At 35.6% G+C, this 26,645-nt stretch overlaps 2 protein-coding genes and 1 long non-coding RNA gene across 17 annotated transcripts in view; all 3 read right to left on the reverse strand.

Moving 5' to 3' along the window:
* Positions 1–4,923, reverse strand: part of LOC125778242 (uncharacterized) — a 28,750-nt gene extending 23,827 nt beyond the window's left edge. The window contains exon 1 of the long non-coding RNA XR_007422588.1: positions 2,913–4,923. This is a non-coding gene — a long non-coding RNA (uncharacterized LOC125778242). The remainder of the gene's footprint in view (positions 1–2,912) is intronic.
* LOC105227479 (potassium voltage-gated channel protein Shaker) overlaps positions 1–26,645 on the reverse strand; it is a 541,010-nt gene that overhangs the window by 126,482 nt on the left and 387,883 nt on the right. The window lies entirely within an intron of this gene.
* On the reverse strand, positions 10,574–11,560 carry LOC109579624 (serine protease SP24D). The gene is made up of 2 exons (XM_019990736.2): positions 11,248–11,560; positions 10,574–11,188 (listed from the first exon to the last, which is right to left on the reverse strand). The coding sequence occupies exons 1-2, from the start codon at positions 11,505–11,507 to the stop codon at positions 10,648–10,650; spliced, it is 801 nt and encodes a 266-aa protein (XP_019846295.2). The 5' UTR covers positions 11,508–11,560; the 3' UTR covers positions 10,574–10,647.

A 26,645-nucleotide genomic window follows, 5' to 3' on the forward strand; every position in this document is an offset into this window, starting at 1 on the left:
GTTTGGTATAAACAGCGTGTTTCAGCGCTTTTGGCCAAATTTTCGCTATTTCCATGAATATTTATTTTATGTACATATGTATGTGTGTTTGTGTTTCAGAAGGGTTTTACCATGCTGGGAAAGGTTTTAGAACAAAAACAGTGCCAACTACATTTGGTATCGAATTATTTGATCAAATACACAAGCACTTCTTATCGTTTTATTCATAATTTTAGCCAAAATATTTCTCAATTCTAGACTCAAACTCGTCAATTAAGAACAAAAATTTCATATTTAGAAGTTAAACTATCCAGAGATTTTGCCTATTGATTTAAACTTTTCTAAAATTCTATTTTTCTCTGCACACCAACTGATCAAATTTAACCCGGACTGGTCTATGTAATCTGCGCTCGCAAACCGAGTCGATATATTTTTCGAACACTCGTATTGGTACAATAGTTCTTTAGTTTTAGTACAGTTGTTTATTTATGACGCGAACCAATTGTTTGGCAACTTTTACCATTAAAAACAAATTAACAACGAATTTACTTGAAATTTGGTGTTTCCAATGAAATTGCGGCTACGGAGCTATTGAAAATGGTAGAAATGTATAGTAGGGTCTACTTTATTACGAACATAAGTGGCACAAAGCAATCACAGAAGGTTGTGAAGTTATTGAGAACTTGCTTTATGCAACAACATCTATCAACCACAATTATAGCAAAAAGTTAAAGAAAGAGTACTTGAAAGAGGAGCTGAACATCTCTTATGGATCGGTTCAACCAATTTTGACTAAACCATTAGCGTTATTAGGCATGAAGCATTTCAATGCTAGAGTCCTATCAAGAGACATTAATCTTTTGCCAAACGACGTCAACTAAAGATTGCAAAAGAGATGTTTGACAACTTAGGTGGGCATCTTAGAATCATCAAACGCCTTATTACTGGGAACGAAATGTGGGTTAATGAATACGAAGTCAAAACTGTATCTTAATCCAGTGAATGGCGTTCTAAAAATGAGATGAAAAAAAAAATAAATCAAAATTCGTTAAGGCACTGAAGACATTCCCCAGAAGAGGCTTATAACAAGAATGAACAGATTTTTTAAAAAAGGCCGAAAAAACCTTAAGCTAATCTCTATAGTAAATCTAAACCAATTTTTTGGGAGAAGAATTTTTTATCTTTAACACAGAATGTGGCCGGAAACCTATGATCGATGCGATGCTGTGGTTTGAATTATCGCTTCCCGTTTGGTACTTAACTGAGATAAACTCCAGAGTCTGGGAGAAATCTTTACATTCGTTACGGAAACCAATCAACGAAAAAATTAATTAGTTTTTATTATTGATAATCAAGCACCATTTCTAGAACCCAAAAGAGCTAATTAAATTGCTTCCAGAAAAATAATAAAATTCTGGAAATATAAATATAAGAAATTATTTTCTCCGAAAGGCAAGAGGTTATGCAGCAAAAACCTATTTAAAACTGTTTATTTATTATCGTATTATTTCGCAGCAGCAGCAGTAAAAAAGCAGTTTTGTTTATTGGGGTCTGTTTTTTGGTTTTCTGAGCAAGCTTCGGATCAGATACTAGAGACTATCTTCCACAAACGTAAAGCCTACAGAATGAAAAAAAAAATGAAAAGATTAGTTTTGTGACCAAAAGAAATTTTTTTTAATTAAAAATAAAAACCTAAAAGCTTGGATATTTGAATTTTTCATATGCATTTTGAGGTTATATGAAAAAATCTGTAAACAGTTAAGTTAAAGACCTTTTTAATACCTACAGCATTGCCGCTAGATGGAAAACAGTTACAGCAATGAATGTTTAATAAGCTTTCAAGAGACAAAACCGTACTTTGTATGGTTTCGGCCGTTAAACAATTTTTCCTATCAAGGCTGTTATCTTCACATTCATTTCCGATGGGTTTCATCCTATTATGACTTTTTTTGTTTTCAAATATTGTCTACCATGGTCTAATATTTCTTATTTTTGAAAAAGTCGCCTATAAAGTATCATAAAATTTGTAAAAAGTAGGAGTGACTCCGCCCACTAATAAGTTTAATGTACATGTCTCCAAAATCATTAAGGCTATAGCAACTAAATTCGCGTGGCAAATGTTATAAGAACATCGGCAGTGTGAAAATCTATGAAATCGGATGATAACCCTGCTCACTTCGTATGTAACGGTACTGTTAAAAACTACTTGAAGCACGATCAATCACAAACTCAATGTGTCAGATATATTAAATTTTACCCCCCGGTATAATATGAGAGAGCTTTAAGAGAGCTGGGGTCAAAATTGCACAATGGGCATGTCACCGTCCACTTTTAGATAAAAACGAATATCTCGATACCTGCCCGAACGATTTCAACCACATTTGATTCGTTAAATTCTTCTCACATTCTTATGTCACAGAGCGTAAATGGGCGAAATCGCACTGCCCGCTTGCCATATAAAAATATTTTAAATTTAATCTCACTCTTTCCTTTCCAATATGCAAATGAAGAAACAACTACTATAACAGGATACAGCTTTGCACATATAATAAAGTATTCCACCTTATGACTAAAAATTGTCCTAATCCAACCAAAACTATGCCAGACCTTAGGTACCGAATATATTTTTTTTGATTTCGATGTCATCTTTATATTTCAAATTTATTATAATCAATTTTTGTTTTATCAGTATTTTAAATTTAAATATAAAAAATTTTCCTCAAAGGTTATTAGTAAATTATTATGTCTTGTTTAGCAATTCTAAAAAAAGAAAGTATGTAAAACTTTTATTTCAATTTATTATATTATTATTTTATTTTTTTAGCCTTTCTAAATGTAAAATATTGTTTTATTGATATTTCCATTTTAAATTATCAATTATTATTTAATATTAAGAAAAATAAAAATATTTATTTAAAAAATTATTAAATTACAATATGCGTTGATGCTTTGTTGTTTTTTGATTAACGTTGCTTTGTACGCTTTTGTTTTCAGCTTCGTTCTACTGGTTTTCCTTTTGTTTTACAAACTCCGTCGTTTAAATACACTTTAAAAACAAATACACTACACAAAATTACACTACTACGAAACGACAAGCATTTAAATTATTTAAAATAAGATTTGTTTTGATATTTTTGGTCAACACTTGAGACCCATTTTCGCTTGCTTTCACTTGCAACTTTTTCGCCTTCCGATTTGGTCTATTTATTGTTTTCCAGCATTGTTATTTGTCACTTTGTTCTTGTATTTTTTTTTTGTATTTTTCTTTGCGCGACTGCAAGCTACAGCTGCTAGTGGTTTGTCGTTGCTGAAGCTGCTGCTGGTGGCTGGTTGCTGGTGGTTGATGGTAGGTAATGGGTGGCTGCTTGGTTGGTTGTATGGTTGGCTGCTGTTTGTAGCCACGAGATGCGTCTTGTCGTTTGATATGTCAAGGTTAAGTAGCCTGAAACTCACACAGCACAACACCGTGGCGAGAGTGTGCACACTTTTGCTGTAATTTGGTATTTCTTTTGTATTTTTGCGTTTATAAATCAGCACAGTTGAATGGTTTTATTTATTTTCATACACGGTGTTCGGCTATCACTCAGACGTAGGCTTTCAGGTATTTTCAAAAAAAAAAAGTTCTCAAATTTTCAGCACCATAGAATTCTGCACTTGGACACTTTGTCTTTTACGCGACTTCCGACATTGAATTTATTTTCGCAAAAATTGTCACAGATTTTTCAAACGCACACACACACACACGCACGCACATGCACGCCCGAAAATCGACAGTTAACGCGTACTAATGCACCGAAAACGCTTGCTGTTCTCTGCAGCGAAGGCGCGGAAGACACGTGTGAGTGTGCTGTGCATATTTCCAGCGCATTTTCTCCAACGAATTGCAGTTTTCTCAAATATTTCTAATATTAATTTGAATATGTGTATTTTTTTCTTATTTTATTTCGCCAATGAGCGCCTTTATTTGCTTTACTGCGCGTTTTGTCTATTCAACAAAAAAATCTGCTTCATTTCCAACGATCCGCTCCGCCTCAATACTTTTCACATTCAACTCAATTCGGCAGCATCCGTCCGCTGTGTATGCCGTTTCGACGCAGCGATTTTTGTCGCTTTGAGTGGCTGTGCGTTCGCTGCTCGTCGGCTTTTTGGGTGGCTGGTTTGGTCGGCTGGTTGTCGTCTGCCGCCCACCCGCGGAGCGCCTATCTCGTGCTGCTCGGTGGCGGCGGCGTGTATGTAAACACCTTTGCACAGCGAGTGAGTCGTCCACTTATCGTATGCATGTGTATGTGTGTGTGAGTGTGTATGTGAATTGAGATTTCGTCTTGCAGGCGCAAGCAATTTTCCCACAGTCAGCGCCACTGCGGCGTTCCAATGTCTCTTCTCAGCGTTTTGTTTTTACTATCGTTGTTGTTGTTGTTCCGCTTGCCACTAATTTCATGTTTTTGCCTTTGGTATGCTTTGGCAAGCGAAACATCGCACATTTTGCTCCAAATACATTAGAGTTTGTCATCTGGAAAAAGCTTCCCGCGTATGCATGTGTTTGTTGGTGTGTGTGTGATTGCTTTTGGCTTATGCGCGCGCATTTCCAGCTGTCAGTAGCCGTACGGTATTTCTGACATTTGCTGCTAACTGTTATTTCCACAGTTGTTTGTTGTTTACGCAGCGCGAAATGTCAACAAAGTTTTTAGGAAATCGTTCATCTGAAGTATTTTTCTTCCTCAAGACGATTTTATCAAAAGTTGGAAATTGTTGAAACAATGTACAATATTTTATCGGATTTTAGTGAGAATATGTGCGTTGTAAATCTAAACACGGTGTTCGTTCTACCATTTTTATTTTTATACTCCTTAAAGCATACATAGTGTAAGTACCTATTATTAAATCCCAAAAAAGGTTAGTCTAAAAATTTGGGAATTTTGAATATCAAAATTATCGAAATATTCAGCAAATAATATTCTTATTGTATTGTAAAAGGATTAACAGGAGAAATCCTTTCTAACTCTTCTGTAGATACTACTCTACAGAATACATACTACATGGCATCTAATCTTTCCAATTCTTTATTCTATAAGAACAGTATTAGCAATTATAGCCCGTGTCGTACACTCATACCCATTATTACGGGACTGATTTGCGCCCACGCCTCGAAGGAAGAGAAGGGCGATATGACCAAAGATGCCTTTTATGCGTGGCTGGAGCTCGCTTATGATAACTGCCAGGGTGGACAAAGAAATTATTTTTATTACAACAGTTAATCTCTATGCCGAAACCTCTCCAAAATATTGTTATCTGTAGCACTAGATTCCAGCATAGGATAATTCAGCAAGCTACTTGTCTGTCTCCGGATCGAAAAGTTATGATAGATGGACGACATGACTCGGACAACATTTCAAGCTCCTATCGAACAGCTGCAAGCGAAACCTTGGCTTTCTAAAAAACAGCTGGACTTTCAGGGTGCAGTGTAGAGAATGCGGATAGCTTACATCGCAATCTTGCTGTCGACCACAACCCCAGCTGGGTGGAACAGATACCGAGAGTTGAAGCGGGAGTCAGACGCATATTCAGTTGGTTTAAGAAGTGTTCCAGAGAGCGATTTTGCGGAAGATTTATGATCCTTTGCGTATTGTCAACAGGAAATACCGCAATCGAACGACGAGCTGTACGAGATATACGACGACATTGACATGGCTACCTCATGTTGTCTGGATGAAAGAGAACATTCCAGCTTTGAAGGTTTTTGATTCAGTATCTGCCGGTGGAAGCAGAGGAAAACCTACACTCCGTTGGAGAGATCAGGTAGAGGGAACCTGTCTATACTTGGTATCTCGAATCAGCGCCTAATAGCGAAAAGAAGAAACGACTAACCCGTTGTTGCGAACTCGGCTTATAACCAGTAAAGAAGAAGAAGTTTTAAGCCGTTTATCAATATACATATTTATTGGTGCAAACTGAGCATTCTTCTCATCACATTATTGGTGCTAATGTGCCAACCGGTCTGCCTAAAGATGGGTGTACGTATATATGTGTGCATACAGCCCTTCTCCAAATAACTCTTCAATTTAGACTGAAGGCTACATATTCCAAGAACCTAAATAATAAGGCTTCAATTCAAAGTTTTATATCCTGAATAGAGTATAAATAGTTTGTCATGAAGTTTACAACACTCTGAAAGAAATGTGGTAGACCCTGAATTTGTCTATGGTTATGTGCTTGAACTTTAGATACTGATATGCTTGAACTAATGTCTCACTATGAATTATGTGGTTAAGAATCCAACATAATCATTAAAATAGCTAGGAAAATGTTAAATTTTGGTCTAACTATTATATTGCTGTAAACAAAATCATCGCTGAATTTTTAGAAAAAAATATTGTTTTAATATGATTGAAAAGAAAACAAAAACAAAAGATTTTTTATCGGAAATATATGGACTAAATTTATACAAAAAATCAAAAATTAATTGGATTATGTTACGATTAATTTTTATAAAAGTATAATATACGGAGTAAATCGATTAATTTTTATCAAAAAGTATAGATAACATATGATCAAAAACAAAATCGACGTAGGGGCAACTTGAAAACAATTAACAAGATTACTGTATAATTTTTTAATACAATTTTTATCGGAAATTATCGACTTAATTTTTTCCAAAAGTTTGAAAATAGTAACTATTGTTTAGATAAAATAAAAATTTATTGATTAACTTTTATCGATAATTTTCGATAAATATCGATTATTATTGATTTTTTATCGAAAAATATCGATTAAATGCGTTCGAAAAAATAAAAATGAAGCACAAAGTCGACAAAATAGACAGCTTATAAATCAAGTATAACTACTATGTAGTACAATAGGACTCGGATTTATCGAATTTATGTATAAGATTTTGTATCACTGCTCCTAAAGAATCAATCAAAAATTTTCTATATATTTAAGAATTTGTCATTCATCAATGTCTTTAAAAGAAATAAATCATTTACGAATGGCCTTTCTATCAATATATATCAAGCAGATACATATGGATACATTATAATAAATATACATGCGTATGTACAGCATTTTTAGCTCAATTCATTTGTTGTCGGTTTCGTCTGAATTCTTTAAATTAAATTCATTCTATTTTCACTGACGTACCCGCACTTTGAAATATTTTAGAAATTAGCGTTTCCCAGATGAATTCATTGAAAACTATTAATTTCTTTGGTTAAGACAAAGCTGTCATTGGCATTGAAATATATCTTCAAACATGTGCGGAAGTGAGAAACTATTTCGTATGAAGAGAGTTACTTTGTAGAGCGAAGCGTACCTTACTACTTTTATAAATAAAAAATTAAAAATTAAATTAGCAAAGATTTGTTTTCCCATATTCAGTAGAAAGTTTTATGCAGAGGAAGAGGAAAAAGGAAAATAGTACCGGTGGAGAACACACCACCTACTCGAATGTCAAATACTAACAGTTACATCGTTGCATTTGTCGAAGTTCTGGAAGCAGCAATGTGGAACTTAAAATTGAGCGCTGCTCCAGTGCGATGTTTTGCTCCAGCTTTTTCGCCACAAACAACAAGTGATGCTGCGGATAATTACGCACAGATGGCGCGCGAATCGAATTGAAGCAAGTCTGCACAACAGCTTTTTGGTTGTGCAAGCTCAATGCTTTGCTGAAGGAGTGTAGGTAAACGAATATTAAAAAGTTTGGAAGCTGCCACCATAGTAACCAGCTGAGAGCGCAAAAAGCTTTCAATGAAGGGCGAGTAGCATGAAAAGCTGACAAAAATAATAATAACCAAAGCATAAAAGTAAAAGGCAAACGAAAAAGAGCACGCTGAAAGCGCAATAAATAGCAGTGAAAGGCATAATGAAAGCGAAAGTCAAAGTCAACGTGAAAGTGGTTGAGAAGAAACTTAAAAAGTAAAGGAAAAAAATGTAAAAGTTCGCTCGAAGATTTAGGGTAACGAGAAAATGCACAAAAATGCTTCTGAAAAGCGGCATCTAGTTCTCACCGCATGGTTTGAGTTTTTTACGGAATTTTGTTATTGTTATTTTTTTTTTCTCATATGTTTGTGTGTTTCTTCTGCGCTGCTTGAAAAGAGTAAAATGAATCACAGTGAGGGCATAGGGCAGTTACAAAAACAAATACACGGTTGAGAAGCTGTTGGGGGAAGACAGCACAGTACACCGGTGCGTATGAGTGCTTCACTGACGTATTCTCGTGCTTATGTACATATGCATATAACAAAAATCTTCATACATTTGTACATATTTACTAAGCATCACACTAAGAGGCTGCAATGCAACTTGTTATTATGTAAACTGAAATGCTTGACTTGGAGCCCTACGCTGCAGCCACTGCACTGCAAATTAATGATGATGAAGGTGCCGACCGAAAGGTTAAAACGCTTAGAACATTTTGCCTGAATGCACACATAGCCACAGAGTATAAATTTTTTCTTTTATTTTCTAAGGAAATGTGGCCTAGTATATATGTATGTATGTACATGAAGACATTTTTACATAAATCAATAAAACTTAATTATGAGCAGTTATTAAGTTGTGAAGCTTTAATTTATTTTTTATTAGTCAATACGAAATTTACGGATACGATGCACACAACAATAGTTCGTCGCTCGCTCTGATCGACCTATCGTTGAAAAACTCGATGAAATTATGGAGAGGATTGACCAGTACCGTCACATAAGCAGCCATGACATTGCTAAGGAACTTAACATACATCACGAAACGGTTTTAAACCATTTAAAAAAGACTGGTCACAAAAAAAAATCTCGATGTTTGGGTAAAAATTACGCTGAAACGAAACGAAATCGAACCATTTCTGAAGCGAATGGTAACAGGAGACGAAAAATTGATCAAATACGATGGTGAAGCTGAACAAGTGGTCTCAAAGCCAGAATTGACGCCTCGAAAGGTTGTGCTGAGTGTTTGGTGGGATTGGTAAGGAATCATCCACTAAGAGCTGCTCCAAACCTGGTCGAACGATTGAGATTGAAGCAAGCAATCGAAGAAAAATGGCTAGAACTGATCAACAGAAAGGGCTTCGCCTTCCATTAGGACAACGCTAGACCACTCACATCTTTGATGACTCGGCAAAAACTGCGAGGGCATGGCTGGGAAGTGTTGATGCATCCACCATATAACTCTGACCGTGCACCATCGGACTACCATTAGTTTCGATCAATGCAAAACTTCCTTAATGGAGTAAAGTTGGCTTCAAGAGAAGCCTGTGAAAATAACTTCTCGCAGCTTTTCGCCAAGAAAGCAGACAAGTTTTACACCGATAGAATAATGTGTTCAGCGAAAAAAAGGAAAAAAAAGTGGTCGACCAAAATGGCACATAATTGCTTCATTAAAATTGAAGTTTAAATCGAAATACGAAAACACTTTTTCGACTACCCTATATATTCTATAAAAATTCTGAACATCTGGTAACACTTTCCAAAAATAACTTTTAACATTAAGCTTTCTTAAACATATTTATCGTTGAGTTATATTTGAATAGTAAAGTTAATAAACTTAATAAATTATATTTTCTAAACAGGTGGCAGCGCATAAATTCAACCATCAATTTACTATGGCCTCTTCAAACCGATGTAAGAAGACTTAAGAAAGCAGCCAAAAAAGACCAAACCGAAATGTGGATGGCGTTCTACAATTCTATTGAAATCTTTGGCGTAACTGAAATCAAGCGGAAAAACAGCGGGGAAACTATGCCGTCAGCGTGTAGTACTATAAAACAGTACTGCCCAGCGAGAAAGTTGACAAAGCTGCCATTCGCATCATAATCACCGAATACAAGCGCAACACTGCACTGTTGGCAGCTAATTCCGGAAGGCTTAGTCCTGGCCCGGCTGTGCAGCAAGATACACCGGTCCACCAACATCCTGAAGCAGTCCGAGCACAGCTGATAACAACATTAAGAGCTATACTCATGGCGACTTTCATACCTAAACATAAGGCGGATTGTTGTCATTTACGGTTGCGTATCTTACAACAACAATGGCGAAAGCCTCATTGAGTTGTGTAAGACGCTTCAGCTGGTCATTGGCGGTTCTAATTTTTCTCACATGAAAGTTTCCACCACGTATAGACCTCGCTTAATAGGAAAACTCGCAACCTGCTCGAAAGTGAAGAGGATCGCTACTCGATTGAAGTAGAATTAACAGGGAGTAGACATACAAAATATGCTCCTTGGTCATGCCAACAGACGGCTTCCACGGCAGAGTGAGTTCCAGGGTGAGACCAAGATATTTTACCATGTTAGTCATCTCTACATCTCCAACCCCAAGGGTTAGGTTCCTGAGGCCTGAACGTGAGACTGACGTGTTGTCAAAAGCACTTTCCATGTCTAGTAAGGTATAAAGTTACACATACAGAGACTTTACGAGTATGTCGCTTGACTGAAATCCGCAAGGAAGTCGAAGCCACGGCCGCTTAAATTTAATATGAAAAACTCAACTGGCACAACGCAAAGACCACATTCCTCAGTCGTGTGGAATGGAAGTAGAAGTCCATTGCTACAGTTGTAACTAACGCTAAACTTAAAGTTTTTATCTACTACAATTTATATACATACATATACATATTAATTTGCTTTATTGCCGTCCCTTTTATATTCACATATCTTTTGATAGTATAAAATTAGCGGATTTTTCACATTTTAACTCCCGAGCAAGAGTTTTCAGCGATCCAATCCTTATAATAGGAAATCTTGGTGTAACCATCTGGTGTACTGGCACCGCAAACCGATAGATGATAGCTCGCAATGCCGACCAGTACACCCTTGTAAACGGCGGGCCCACCAGCATCACCACCACAAATGCCATTGCCCGAGTTTTTGGCTAAGCACAGTATAGACGGACTGACCGTTCCGATGTCATGGGCACATTCGTCATTACTTATCGTGCGCAACGAACGACTGTACTTTAAGATTTCGGGCTGCACATTATGTTCACCCGAACGTCCCCAACCGGCAATATTAACGCCCACACCATCGGGCACATCATTGGTAGCCACCGGAATTGGTTGTATGAGATTGTTGTATTGTAACGCTGTTTCAAGTTTCAGTATAGCAATGTCGTTGTTGTAATCCAAGAAATTGGGATGTGAAAGCACTTGTGTGACATTGACAACAACGCCGCCAGCAGTGCGATTCACCGAACCGGCCTGCACCATTAGGAAGTGTGGTAGTAGGCTGGATAGATTTATAGATTGTAAATATGCACAAAATGTTATATTTGAAGTGTATTTTACCTGTAAACGCATTGTGCTGCAGTTAGGACACTCTTCTGCGAAATTATGGTGCCACCGCAGATGTGTTGTCCGCCTACGCGCACCGATACAACGTAAGGAAATTGACCGGGCAGCGCATCTGAACCACTGAGTATGCGTGGCGTGGGCACTAGTTCGGGAGTCGTCGGTATGGCCGCGGCGTCATCGTCACTCTGTACGGTTTCGGCAACCAAGAGTGCTAAGACGACTAGCAGCTTGCCGTAGAAAATGCGACAATTCATGATTTTTACTTGCAAGAGTCGAAGTGAACACCGCGAAATGTTTTCGGTGCTCAATGTCGCGTTTGCCGTTTTATATATAACAGCCGGCTATCGTATCTCTTATGCTGAGTGAGTGAAATTCGAAAAGGTAAGGTCATTAAGAAGCTATTAGCTTAATTTGTATGGAGTCTAGACTAAGACTTCGTTATCTATGCAAATTTGTTGCTTCCAAATTTAGTGATTAAGAATTTAGTAGTTATATACATTGTTCGGGGTATACTTAGCAGGTGATTGTGTTATGTAAGTGAGCTATTAAGTATGCTTAACAGCAATTTATGGGGAGAAATGTGTAAAAATATCACTGTTGAATCAGTACTGTTAGTTGGATCATTGTAGTTGCAACCAGCTACCGATTCCAACTTCTAATTCGCAAACGATTTCTCAAGTGTTGAAAATCAATTTTGTCTTTATTAGAATTATAATATCTTTCCTGTTAACATTTTTGACATTTTTTTAAACATCTTGAACAGAACAGAAACGGTAGTTCTACAGTTACTGAAATATCGGTTTGATATTCTGTATACGTACTTTCCGTCATAGGAGCTGGTCATTTCAGACTCAAATTCGAGGACACTTTCTGCGGCTTAATACAAAGGGGTTTAAACCTGGCTAAAAAATGGTGCAGGGAAGTTGAGCTGAACATCAATCCCTCCAATAGTCCAACCATAGTCCCGTTTATGAGACGTAAATCTCTACCAGGCTTCAGGAACCTAAGCCTTGGATGCAGAGAGGTAGAAATGACTACCAGTCAAATATTTTGGTCTCAGGCTGAATTCCTATCTGCCTCTGTTGACCTGGCCATGGTCAAAGTGACTAAAGCACTATTGGTGTGAAATCGACAAGCTGGTACATCCTGGGACTGCAAACCAATTATTGTCTTCGCCAAGAAGTTTAAGGTTACCCTTAGCAGCAATGCTGAATGAAATAATTCCACTTTTTAACTACTCCTTAGTGATAATACAATAAAGTGGTAGACCGAGGGCTCGTGAATGTCGGAGGGAATTGATGCAGGACCACGCCCCAAACTCTCCATACCTATGGGAAGTTTTTCGAGTATTTGTCAAGCAAAAGTCTTTGCCCTAAGTCGGTGCGTAGAGATAAGCCTCCAACGCAATTATCGCAACGAACGTGCAATACTTAGCTACAGTCAAATGGCACTTAAAGCAATCTCAACCTATGAGGTAAAATCGCTACTGGTACAGAAGTGTAGAAAACAGCTGCATAGTCTTCCGGAACATAGTCAAGTGCACCTTATCTGGGTTACAAAGATATAGCCCGTAATGAACTGGCTAATGAGCTCGTCTGCTCCGCAGCATCCACTAATATGGTAGGATCTAAATCCTTCATCTCTTATCATAAAAACGTTGCTCTGCAAGGAAGGAAGAGTGGGCAGAGAGAAGTATTGACAATAAATCCAAGGCATGCGCCATGTCAAGTTGCTAGTGGGGGGTTATAACCTCAGCAAGTTGAAATATATGTATAATCAATTTCACTAGGGACAATCTCAGGCTACTTCTCGCATCCCACACTGGCCACTGCAACTTGAAGAAACACTTATAACTATAACATGGCCTAAATTTTATGCGCAAATTGCCGGTTCTGGGATAGGGAGTCTGAAACTCCAGAACTCCAGGATAAAGGCACCGTGATTCATGTTTCCAAATAGGGATCACATCGCCTCACTGGCAACTAGTAGAGTATTGGACTTTATCAGTATGCTGGGAAGAGGAGAGTCTTTTCCGAGGTATTTTATCGAAATTTGGCTCGAAATTGTATTGTCATATAATTCTGGAATATTTTATTTATAACATACGAAAGTAAAGAGGTTGAGGTTATGTATGACTCCTGATCTCCGAGCCAAATCACATTTACTTAGATCTATAGAGATCACCTTTAAATAACTTCAATTAAGTTCATCATATTGCCTCAACTCAATCTTAAAAACAAAAAGCGAGACAACCAAGATGATAATGCTGAGATAATTGAGAATTAAATATGGTAGATAGGAATCAGCTCCGAAGGTTGGAGTTACCAGAGAAATGTTACTTTAGTGTACGTAACAAGTTGTGCGATCATTAGTACATACTCCGGCAATTAATTTCAAGTCAGAAGGTTCTAGATACTGAACATAGAACACACCAGAGTTTCTTGATGACTTTTTATTTAAAAACTTTTCGAACCCTACCTATGCCGCATTCAAGAGGGTTTTATATTTAAAATAATGTCAATCCTTTCTCCGCTCTTTTTCAGCTAAATACGCATTTTATGGAAACTTGTAAGACAATAAGATCAGACAAATGAGACATTTTTTTTATCTTAAGCAACATGGAATGTATCGATTATGCAAGAGAAATTGCGTAACACCACTCTCTTTAAAAAATGAAGAACAAGTAAATATTTCATACTTGATACACTATATTGAATTTAGAGGCTGCTTACCAAAGCAACCGTTTAAGTTGCCTTATTAGTTTTTACAACTAAATATATACATAATAATATTTATACATACGTATTTCCAATGGATTAACTTGCTTAAATGCGAATTGAAATGTGCCACACTTACCTATAAAGAAAAAAGTTGAGAAATCAATTAATAATATGTTTTGTATTAGTATAAGAAAAGTGCTCAATTTTATAAAATAATTTTATTCTCACAACGATTAAAATAATGGCGAATTTTATAAGGTTATACTCGTATACATATCGTCACCTAAAATGCAAAATAACGTGACATCACTTTTCATAAGTTTACAGGCGAAGGAAAAACTATCATAGAAACCAGTCAACTTGACAAAAATTTAAGTTTTGGTTATGTATTGGTTATCATATCTGACAGCGTTTTTTGGGTTTTTTCTATGATGGGTTGTTTTGCATTTTAAATGACGATATGTAAATTTATAGAGTATTATTACTGCAATACTGACAAGACAAATTGATTTTTCGATGTCTGACAGATCTTGATTCAACTGTTGGTTTGGTCAATTATTAAAATATGCATATTGACTATGATGTTTCATTTAATACTTGTTCTTTCTATTTTTTCGCGGAAAAACGAAATTTTTATCACATATTCAAAAAAAAAAAATACTAAACAGCTGAGTTTATCGAAAAATTTTCAAAGGAGTAGTTGTAGGAAATTAAATTTCTGACAAAAAAAGGTCTTGACACTCATGTCATATACTATAAGTGTTATATTTGAGAGACATAAATGATTTAATACATATATAAAAGTAAAAAATATTTTATGTGTACAACTAAGTTCTGGCTGTTGTTTTTAATGAAAATGCTATTTTATTGTATGGAAATGGCTACAAATGAATTAATCGAAGTGTTGTCCATCGCTAGTCTTTCTGGCAGTGCTCGAATGTCATCGAGGCAAAACTGTTCATCTTGCGATGCTATTCAATAATTAAGCAATTTTTCAATGCGATTTTGCGAGTGGAACTGCTTCTGAGGCAGATCATATGCCACCGAACACAACAAATAAGAGCGCACAGTGCAATATCTGGAGAATATAGCTCGTGCGATAGGACTTAGCATTTAAGTGTTTTCAGCTTTGTTTAAAGGGGTTGGGCAACGTGAGGTCATAATAAAACTCAGTTCCTTGCTTCTGAATCATTTCCAGCGCATGTAGTCGCTTTGAAGTGGTTTGGCGGGTGACTTCTAAAGCTGAAGCAAGCTCTTTTTGCATTTGACACGGATCGTTAACGAGTAACGTATCCAATTCACCGACTTCGAAGGTTTTTGGCCATCCCTCACACGCAAAGTAGTTAATATCGAAAACACTGTTTTTGAAGACCAAATGAAACACTGTGCGTTGTTTCATTTCCGTAAACTTTATGGAGTTCCCAATGTGCTTCAGCTGTCGATTTCTTTGAGTTAAAGGAGAAACTGTACATTTCCCACAAATGAAGATCATTTGGCAAACAATTGGATATAGTCGCATAACCAAAATTCACCAAGGTGGAAACAAGGCTTACTTTTCAAATAGCTAGGTTAATTTACCAAGTTTTGGAAATATCAAAATCAATCAATACCAACTGCTGGTCCCAACTATTGATAAACAGCGGGAAGGTAGTTGCGAACCAAAGTTTTTAGAATAAAGATTTAAAGGATTAAAAGAAGATTAAAAGATTTTATTAAGATTAAGATCTTTTTACTCGACAAAAATTTAACTAAAACTTCAAGTGTGTCGAGAGAGCTCTTTTGGAAAGGCAGTAAAGCAGTGGTGAGCAATATTTTGGAATGTGGAACGCACTCACATACACGTGAACACATGCAGGTGTGAGACAGTATATGCTTGTTAAATCAGCTGTAAAATTTTTGGTTTGATTGAGGCAATGTGTGAGAAACTCCCCTTTTGTTTAATGAGTTGTGTGCATATCGGCTATTGACAGTAGAAAGAAGATGATGGTGATGTATTTTTGGTAAATATTTAAAAAAAGATATTTTATATTATATTTAGATTATATTAAAAAAAAATATTCCATATTTAAAACATACTGAATTAAATGAAAAGTCAATATTTATGAGAAAATAATTACTCTAGAAAAAAGTGAAAACCTTTTCAAGAATTTTATATAGGTTCACTAGTTCAGCATCGGCAGTGTCAAACAATTTAAAAGGACTCAAACGCACGTGATAATTCAGTTGAGTTCTTCCTGATGCAAATTCATTAAATACGCCGGAATCCGCACACCCAAATTTTGGCAAACTTTTAGCTTAACGTATTGTTGTGACCGTTACATTTTGAGCTAATAACTTTTCACATTTTCATTTTAGTTTGGTCGCAATGCGAGCTCAGTAAATTAGTTAGAATTTTCCAGTGAATTGAATACCATGGCCATAAACAATAAATTTTCCAGGCGAGTGCAGAGTGATAGCATCATTACGAATATTCCGAAACATTGTGTGTGATGTGCTTGCGTTTGTGTGGGTGGGTGTTGATATTTTTGTTGACCTTCAACTATTTTTAGTGGAAGAGATTTTTGGCAAAATTTCTGCTGGTGTTAAGCTGTAGTTGGGGTAGGGAGGAATTTATAGATGAAAAGCATATGCCTTCGCAGTAAATTGAGGGGCTCGTATCATGTGGATGTCATATATGAATTTGTTGGGCAGGATATGCCTGTGAATTATTTCGAAAGTAGTTTTATGGAGTTTTGGTTATTAGTCTCTAAAACCCAAAATTGTGCTCTAACTAGTTCAGCGGGATTTCCTAATTTGAATGAAGGCTGGTTATCTAATACGGAGGTAAAGTATAGTACAGATTAACAAAGGACTATGTATGTACGCCAGGAAAAGATCAGAGAAGAAAAGGATAGGAAACGAGAAGAAAGGATAGGAAAGGAATAGGAAGATCGCTACTTCGTTGGAGAATTCAGGTGAAGAAGTACCTGGCTGCACTTGGTATCTCGGATTGGCGCCAAAAAGCAAAAGGAAGAAGCGACTGCTGCTATGTTGTCAACTCGGCTATAACCGCGTTAGCTGTGTCTGCGCCAATGAAAAAAAGAAGAAGAGGAAAGACTACGACGAAATAGAATATAATAGATATCGTATGCAGCAAATTGAAAGTTGTTGTAGCCGCAGCTTACTTCACTCCAACTTCCAACGTTATTATACATATATACAACTTCGTCACCAATAATCAAAAGGCAACTGGGAAAAGCGAATAAGACAACAACAAAAGCGTTAGTATCTAGTCTACAAGGTTATTGCTGTGGATGCCATTGCAGATGCTGACGCAGACGTCGACCCAGTGAAACCTTGAACTGCTTATGCATGCTAAGCAATAAGAGTAGCCATGCAACTAAGCGTATGCATGTCGGTATATATCTAACTGTATTTATTTAAATATGTGTGCGTGTATTTAAAAGATTTCGAAGTATTCTAAGTGCAAGTGGAAATGAAAACTTCCGAGTAAAGTTCTAATGCAAAAATGCTATTGATTTATGCTAGAAAAAGTAGTGCTCACAGTGTATGTACGATTATATGTTTAAATAATTGGTGTGAATATGAGTATGAATGCTGTGGAATATATGAAATAATTGAAAAATGGAAGAAAAAATTTGAAAAAGTCGAAAAACTTATAAGGTGATAAATATGAGTGAGAGTATGGGTATGAGTACGGATGTGATTACCGATTTGAGTATGAGTATACATAAAAAATAATTTAAAAATTTGCAAAAATGTGAAATTGATAATAAGTATAAGTATGAGTGTGAATATGAGTATGCGTGTGAGTATGAATATGAATTTAATTTTTTTTAAACTGTCAGAAAAATTAAAACGATTTTGGAAATATGAAAATTGGATTGAAGGTGAAAAAGAGACGAAATTTCGGTTGGCTAAAATTATTTGGGTTCATATTTGAATAGAATTATGAAAAAAGGCGTCTTTGGGAAACTATAATATATAACGGTACGAACAAAAATTGTTAATATGAATATAAATCTGTCTCGAACATGAATTTGGCTACCTAAAATAGTTAAAATAAATTTCGGCTTTATTTATTGACACGGAAAATTATATTCGCCATTTTATTATATTTTATTTCGTAAAATATTGACTTTATTACAAACCAATATGCACAAATATACATTTACTATATACATTTGAGTGCATATAAAGCAAATCAACAAATTTACTTCATTAATTAAAATTTCGCCGCAGCAGTTATTTAGTGTTTACTTGAACACATACAGAGTGTATATGTTTATATGTACATACGTACGAGTATATGCAGTCAATTTCTATATTATTATGTGTTAAATAACTGTTCATAGATATATCCTTACATATGTACAAACGTTCACAAACAATACTAAAGTCATGCCAACCACTTCATTGTCAATGCGCTGCATATGTGTGTGTATGTGTTGACTTTGTGCTATGTAACGTAATCAAATAAATGTCAGAATAAATACTGACCCTACAATTATCTACACATACGCTTACTATATCTATATTTGAAGGCAAATGCAACCCTGTAGCGAGATGCTAAACTAGTGAGTATAAACACTAGTTTATAATTAGAAGGCAGTTTGTACGACAGCAATAGTATACGAGTATGCTATGCTATAATGATCCGAACTGGACAAATTTTTCGGAGATTGAAGTGTTATCTAGAGCAATAGACCACGGCAAATTTCTTGATAATATCTCATTAAATAAAACACATCACAAGCATTTGATTTTGAACGTTCAGTCTGTATGGCTATATATTTATACTATACTATAGTGGTTCAAAATAATAAATTTTTCGGATAATATGCCATTCGTTGTGATACCTCGTCAAAGAAAAAAGTTTTCCACACAAGCACTTGACTATGATCAATCAGTTTATATGGCAGTTATATGATATAGTGCTCCGACATGGATGGTCCCGGCAAATGACCATTTTATTGGGGGAAAAAGGAGGTACATATACAAAATTTCAGTTCAATATATAAAATAAAAATGGATTAGTTTGAGTATAGAACCAGAAGAACATGGCTAAATCGGCTCAGCTCGTCAGGCTGTTCATTTATATAAATATTTTTTAGGACTCCGATGTTTTCTTTCGTGTATAACAAACTGCGTGACAAACAATGTATACCCTGTTCATATTCTTTTTATAAGAAAAAGTTACAATCTGCCTTCCACATGAACTTGTGGAACTAAATACTAGTTATGAAGTAGTTCAAAGCCGTTTAAATTCCCTACTAGGTGAATACCTAAACGAATGTGCGTAATAGCAATTCCAAGCACTGATGTATAGATACATATTTACGTGTACTTTTGCCTTATACTGTGCGCATATTCACTACGAGTATACATATATTATATAAAAGCATACTAGTATGCTTTTCGTAATTGGGAGTGTCAAGCCGTTAAGTGATTTAAAAACCTCAACTGAGTTATTTTTGCCTTTAATTTGCTGTAAAATAGGTTAGTCGAGTGTGTCAGTAATAAAATTTATTTGCAAAAAGAAACATAAATTTAAAGGGATATGGTGGAACAGCTACTATATCGAGACATTGTTGTAAATGTTTAAGGCGTTAAATTGGGCAAGCCGAAATATTCGTTGAGGTGAGTTGTTGTTGCTTTAATGCTTTGAATTAAAGTTTATTTCAACTGCGATTGAATGTTGTAAAGTAGTTTGATAATAATAAAACATAGTTTAAGGATATTCTTTTGCATTGTGATCAGTAGTTTAGGAGAGAGGTAAGCAGGTGTGTTGAAGAAAAGTAGTGATTTGTGTATGATTTCTTCATCATAACCTTTTTTAAAATTTTATTAATTTTTTTAAAGGAGCGTTACACTTACAGTATTATTTATTGTTTCATTTTCTAAATCTTTGCAGGCATAAAGCGGTGCCTACGCTAATAAATATAATAGAATAGAATATTTGACTTGACATAGAGTTATGAGAAATGAAAGCCAAATTTTAAGATAATATTTTCAAAAATTATTTATATAAATAGTACTGGCTTGTGGTCTTAAGTTCTTAATTTAAATGCTATGTTTTACCGCCACTTTTGCAATTTACTATTTTTTTCTTTTCAACAGAATTTTTGTGTTATAAACTGTATTAAATTCAGAATTAAAAAAATATTCATCTTTTTGTTTATTAAATTATGTCCAAGGCACTACTGTCATTCCAATTAATTAATGGCAATGCTGCTGGTGTCTGCCCAGTTTGTATTTGTATTCGTTCTGCTTGCTATTCACCAGGTCAAACCACAGGATTTATATCTATGGCTACTCAACTTGAACATAATTAAAGTGGCTGGGGACTCGAGCACGCTTTTACCACCTTTGGCCTTTGGTCTTTGCTGCGCTAAATCGCACATAAATATGGTTGCTGAAGGGATAAAGGGGCGAAGTATGCAACTCAAATAGTGGTATATTAAATAATATTGGCTTTCTGTGATTAAATGGTGAGATTTGTTTATTTGCTATGATTTGAGTTACACATATTAGACCCTTAGGCTGGGAAATGAATTGAGAAATATTTTTCTTTATAGGACAAAAATTAAAATTTTGTTTGATTATTTTGAATTGTTTGTTTCTTTAAATATTTTTTTTACAATTTACTAAAATATTTTTAAATATTTGCCAACACGGGTTAGAATTTCAGTAGAAAAATATATGTATATCAGATTTTAAAGTAAAACTAAAAAAAATTTTTTTAGGTTGTAAAAAAACTTCCATATACAGAGCTCTTCACAAAAAAAAACGGTGTGGGACGGAGCGTTGTAGTGGTGCAACTACGAATCGGTGCGATGTCTTGTCGGACCTGATTGATCCTTCGTTTGAGTCTCTTGAGGACTTCCATTCTACCGGTCTTCATTTGCGATCCCTTTCCGGACCCTCAAAAAGGCCTGGTGCCAGCGAAACACACCATTTATTGCTAAAACAATATCTGGGAAGCCTGCTTGATCATATCAAATGTCTCTATCGCAGATTTAACGAGCTTCACACATAATTTAATGGCGTACCTCTGCCCTAACGAACGATGCATTTTCGGCTTGTACCACTCACAGAAATACGGCGCGAAAATGTTTGTACTGACTCCCCAGGTGCTTGGATAAAGCTGACGTGCCGCTCGTTCGTTAGCTAAGAACTCCCTCTACCAAATCCAGTCGGTGCGCGCACGCTCCGAAGTATAGAAGAAAGGGACGAAAATCAGTCCTATTACTTTTCGGACAAACCCTGTACTCTGTAGCAGCATGTTGCAAGAGTATTAAAATGTTGAGATACTTGACAAAGAAATCTTCATATATAGCATAGAGCTCTCATATAAACTTGCCGGTTAAACTCAAGTCCTTGTATGGAAAAGTTTTTCATTTGACAATGTAACTTTATGATATTAGATACATATTATTATCCGATATTTTTTTGAAGAAATTATTCCGATCGGACCACTGTAGCATATAGCTGTGAAGAAAAAGGACCGATTACAATAAAGATAAAATTCTTTTTATAATTTTTCGTACTAGCATTTTCCAAAATTAATGCAAAATTGTATAAGAAATGAAGCAGTAAAGGCAATAATAGTTAATTGTTGTTAATAGGAGTAGCATGTGAATCCGACAAACCTGAAAATATATTGTCAAGACAACTAACTTAAATAGCCGCTATTGATACTAGTGTGAAATAATTAGTGACTATATTATAACCTAATAATATATATTTCTCCAACCAAAAATGATCTCCCAACTGGAATTGCCATAAGCGAGAAGCAACCCGCTAGCTAGTTGTAAGCGTGCCACAACACACCTTAATTAATGCCTTTGGTGAAAAATGTGTTTAATTAATAGAGAATTTCGCTTCAAGGTTTTGTCCAAACATCGCAAATGGGGGAAACACAGCCCGGTGGCTATTTAAACTTTCACTTTTTGCAACAAATACAAAAACACTCACAAATATATAGAAGAGTGTGTACGTGTATGTAGGCAATCCCACACAAAGGCAAAGACACACATGCATTTGCTTAATTCATTAATTGGCTTGTTAGTATTCTAAGCGTATCCAAAGCAACAACGACGACGGACGACGGTCGGCGAGCTCCGACCACTGGCGACTCGTGTTGGCTTTTGTAGAAAGTTGTTGTTGCTACGGATGCTACTTTTTAAAGTTTGCTGCCTGCACGCCGTTATACAAATAGTAGCAGAAGTGCCGCATTCACACACAGCCATGCAGACTTGAAGGTCAGCGGCGTTGTGAATGTTTTGCATAATTTGGTTGAAATAACGACTTCCCCTATTTATTTATATACCGAAGTGTAAGTGTGTATATGTGTGTGCGTTTTTATGTATGCTGTATGTGAAAGTGTTTTGAAGCGCAGAAGCTGAGTCGCAAAACTTTTTCAAGTGCATGGAAGAGTTTGCTGGAATCTGATTGCATTAGTTCTGTGTAAACTATGCAGACTCGCAGACTCTAGTCGCCGAATGAATAATTTTAGTCTTTCCAACTAAATCTAAATTACGTTACCAACTTGAGTAATTTATTAAGTTGCCTCATATACTATACGCGTGTTTTTAATGTTTTGAGTTTATGACAAAATAGGAGATATTATGATTTGAGTCTTTAGAAAACTCAGAATTCAATTTGACATTTTTTATATCTGAGTTGTGAGCATACGCTGATGAGTTCCTAGATTGCTTTTGGGTGGATTCGGAAAAATTTGTCGAAAAGTAAGAGTAGGAGCCTTTTCAGCCAAATTAGATACCAGAATCGCCTTCTGAGTACTTGACAACTACAGAGTCTTCCAATGGGAGATTATCGCAATTAAAGAAAGCTTTTATTCTAACACAGAATGCGCAATCAACGAAAAATATATTTTTATATACAGGAAGTCAAATTGCTTTGAAATCACTAAAGTAATTTAGAGTTCTATAAAAGGTAGTGAAATAAAGCAATGAACTCTTTGTGGATCTAGCTGCTTGTTTCACGATAAACCAACAATTTCTATCAGAACATAATGATACCCTTGGTAACCGTGAAGCAGACAAACCAGCCAGATTAGGCACTAACTAACAACCAGAATGCGAAAAAGAGGCAATTTATATGTGATATTAAATCGATAAACTTGGCATAGTTTCGGAGGACTTAATCCCCAACTTACTCAAAAAGTACACAAATGTGGTATAAATGGAATTGGAGCCGCACATGTCGACTATTAAAATTCAAATGGAATGACACTATTACACTTTTTAATTAGCAGGCAGCTTAGGAACACCATAGAATGTATTGTAGAAGCTGTCAGGAGGTAGAAAAAGAAGAGTCTATAGTATATTTTCTGTGCGAATATAAAGCTGTGAATAGAAAAAGATTCGCAATTATTGGCCGAGAGATTATTGACTATATCTCGAAGGTTATAAAAATAAAACTTTAAGCACTGATAAACTTCATCAGGAATACAAGGTGGTTCAGAGAGAATATAGTTGAGTGATTTGAAAATCGGTTCTGGTGGTTTCCCAATGGACCTCCTAAAGGCTTAGGCACGTCGTCAAGCATTCATTCTACCTTCCCACCAAACATTTGTGAATGCTTTTAACACCTCTATTATGCAAGGCACCTGGTGAATAATTTTCCGTCTATTGGCCTGCGTGTGAGTGTGACCACTAAACTCAAAATTGGAAGCACTACTCAAAGTTTACGTGCAGTGTTGGCCATTGGCTACTATATTCGTGTTAGTAGCCATATATAATAGCGGTGTCTTGCTCTAAGAGATTTGAGGCCAGCTGTTACATTATTACGAGTAAAAAGAGTGAGTAACCCAATTCGGCAGTTCTTCTCACTTGTTTTAAGGACATCCTCATCTACAATTGAATTTTTTCCATATTTTGCCAGACTGCTGGTGAAGACTATCGAACCTTCTCAGAACATAACATAAGCGACTATTTTTCAAGAAAGAAATGCAATCCAAATAATTGGGAAAGTAATTCGCAAAGAGTTTGTGTTGGTCCACACTCAAAATGGGTTCCAGTTATTTATAACTTCATTACTGTATTTCAGATCTATTTCTAGGTTGGACCAGATATAAGCATTACGTTGAATAATAATTACTTTTAGAAGGATACAAGGAAAAGATTGGCATCATAAGGAAATTTTCTGGGTCTACAAACATACAAACGTTTTACGATTTCAAAAAATATTAAAACTTAATTTTTACAGAATATCTTCTTTGCGATAGTCTTTTCGCATTTTTCCTTTTGATTCCCAAATTCCAAAATATATACAAATAATCAGTTAGTGAACAGAACGAGGTGAATGAAATGTAGCCCTACCAGCTTTTCAGAATACTAATATATAAAATATACTCTGCGTTATTAGTAAAAATCACAAAGAATAATCACTATATCTAAACTACATACCCGAAACCAACCAAATGGAATGAACGGCAATTGCCAGAAAATTACAAAAATATCAAAATTACCGTCGCAACTAAAAACAAAGAAAAAAAAAAAAAAAAAAATTAAAAACCAAAAAAAAAACAAAAATTTCGCACATCGCCACAGTATAATATGTCATTGCTGTAATATGCAAAACAGTGAAGAAGTATACATATTTATAAACAAGGTAATTTAGGTAGTGCCGCCGTTCAGGGCCAAAATCAACCAACTGACAAACCCGCAAGCCGGCTAGCGTATCAGGCAACTATCCACCCACCAAATTGAGTGCCAAAGCTCATAAATTTTCCAGTTGGCAAACAAGTGCAGCTACAGTGAGCGCAAAAAAAATACGCGTACACGTTGCATTACATAAATGTAAAACATGACACTAACATTTTCATAAACATCCACTATAAAACGGCGAACAACAACAACAACTGCATGCGACCGCACGCTGAGCAACCGCACGGCTTGACGCGCCCCGCTGCCAGCATTTTTTAACGGTACAGTAACGAAGGTGTAGTGGGTGCCAAGAATTTGTTCCGCTGCAGTGCATTTTGGTTGTTGGCATTGTTGTTTTTGTTATTGTCGTTGTTGTTGCACATTTTATTTATTTTTAATCAAGCGCAGCACTTTTGCCAATTTCATGCACAAATAAAAATAAATATTATAAATGGAAACAAATTTTACGCGCGTTTGTGTGTAAATTTGCTTGAATTATGCATTTTTTAAAGCAGAAAGAGCACACGTGAGCGAATAACGGCTTTTTTCGAGGATACCGAAAAGCTCATAATAAATAATTAACAATATTTGAAAATATAATCCAAAAATTCATATGCAATATCATATTTTATAGCGCTAGGTGCATTGGTACCTTGAAATATAAATAAGTTACTCATACGCCGTGACGTTGCTTTTATTTTTTCATATGTATGACGGCAACTCAATAAAAATTCGCGAAATCTTTTTTTTAAGTAATTTTTAATAAAAAATATTCACAAACAAGTAAGGAAGGCCTAAGTTCGGGTGCAACCGTTCAATTGGAAAATCCTTTTATTAGCTGTATGGGAGCTAGGGAAATATTTCACTCGATTTTAGCTATTTTTGGCACTAGCACACAATGCCATTCGACGCTTTGTGAATTTCTGTAAGATAACTTATACATTGGTTAATATATACGAAGTCAACTGGTAGTTCGAAAATCTTTATGTTATGCGGTTTTACTCATTTTTGAAACAAGAGAAAAGCTGCTCTCTGCATTCATTGTTACTTGAATTACATATGATATAGTAAAAAAAACGGAATAAATTTAAAATGGTGAAATATTGGCATTCTAATCATGTAATACTAACTTCATTCTCGAAAACTTCCAAATATTCAATCTTCAAATATAAAAACTCCAATATAAAAATATCTCCGAAATTAAAATGGCTAAACTGCAGAAAGAAGTTCGAGGTAAAATAACTATGCAGACCCCAAGAATAAATAGAATAACGAATAAATAATATTTAATATACGAGTATATTCGATATGTATGAAAAAATATGAGATTAAAAAAATTAAATTTTTGTTGGAAATAAATTTAAAGGTAGCCTAAAAAAGCCAATGACTCGTGACATTTGTCGTTGGAATTTCAAATGTCTTTTCATTATAAAAAACTCATTCAAAGTCTATAATATCAGTTTAAGAAGAGTATCACTATTTCTGACAAGATTATGCTGATATTTCGAGGCAAGCCAAATAACAGACATAGTGCATATTGGATTTCAGTCGCCTCTTATGACAGGCATACCTTACAGCTGGCAAATTCTACCCCCTACTAGCTGTGGGAACCGAACGGTCAGTAGGTATGCGTTGTATGCCAGCTATATGCTATTGTGATTCGATCTGAACTATTTCTTTAGAGATTGCATGGCTTCTTTTTATAATAATCCACGCCGAACTTGATGAAAATAACTATGGACAAGTTTTCCATACAAGCACTTTCGCTGAAATAAAGGAATCGAGGAATCGACGATTAATAGTCCGGGATCTTACTGGCATCGTGTGAATATCGGAAGGATCATTGAAAACCATATTGAAAGATTATTTGGGTCTAAGAAAGTGAAAGCAATATTGGTTCCAAAGTCACTCAAAGGCCGGAATTATGGGCCGGCAACTCTTGGTTTTTGTACCACGACAATGCACCATCGCATACTGCATTGAAACTTCATAAGTTATT

Source organism: Bactrocera dorsalis, chromosome 4 (genome assembly GCF_023373825.1).
Source record: "Bactrocera dorsalis isolate Fly_Bdor chromosome 4, ASM2337382v1, whole genome shotgun sequence".
Taxonomy (NCBI): Eukaryota; Metazoa; Arthropoda; class Insecta; order Diptera; family Tephritidae; genus Bactrocera; species Bactrocera dorsalis.

What these genes read in the sequence shown, in the direction of transcription:
- LOC109579624 (XM_019990736.2), bottom strand. Translation starts at nt 11,507, where the DNA reads ATGAATTGTCGCATTTTCTACGGCAAGCTGCTAGTCGTCTTAGCACTC. An exon ending in GCAGCACAATGCGTTTACAG is followed by an intron (nt 11,189 to 11,247) that starts GTAAAATACACT and finishes AAATCTATCCAG; the next exon opens with CCTACTACCACACTTCCTAA.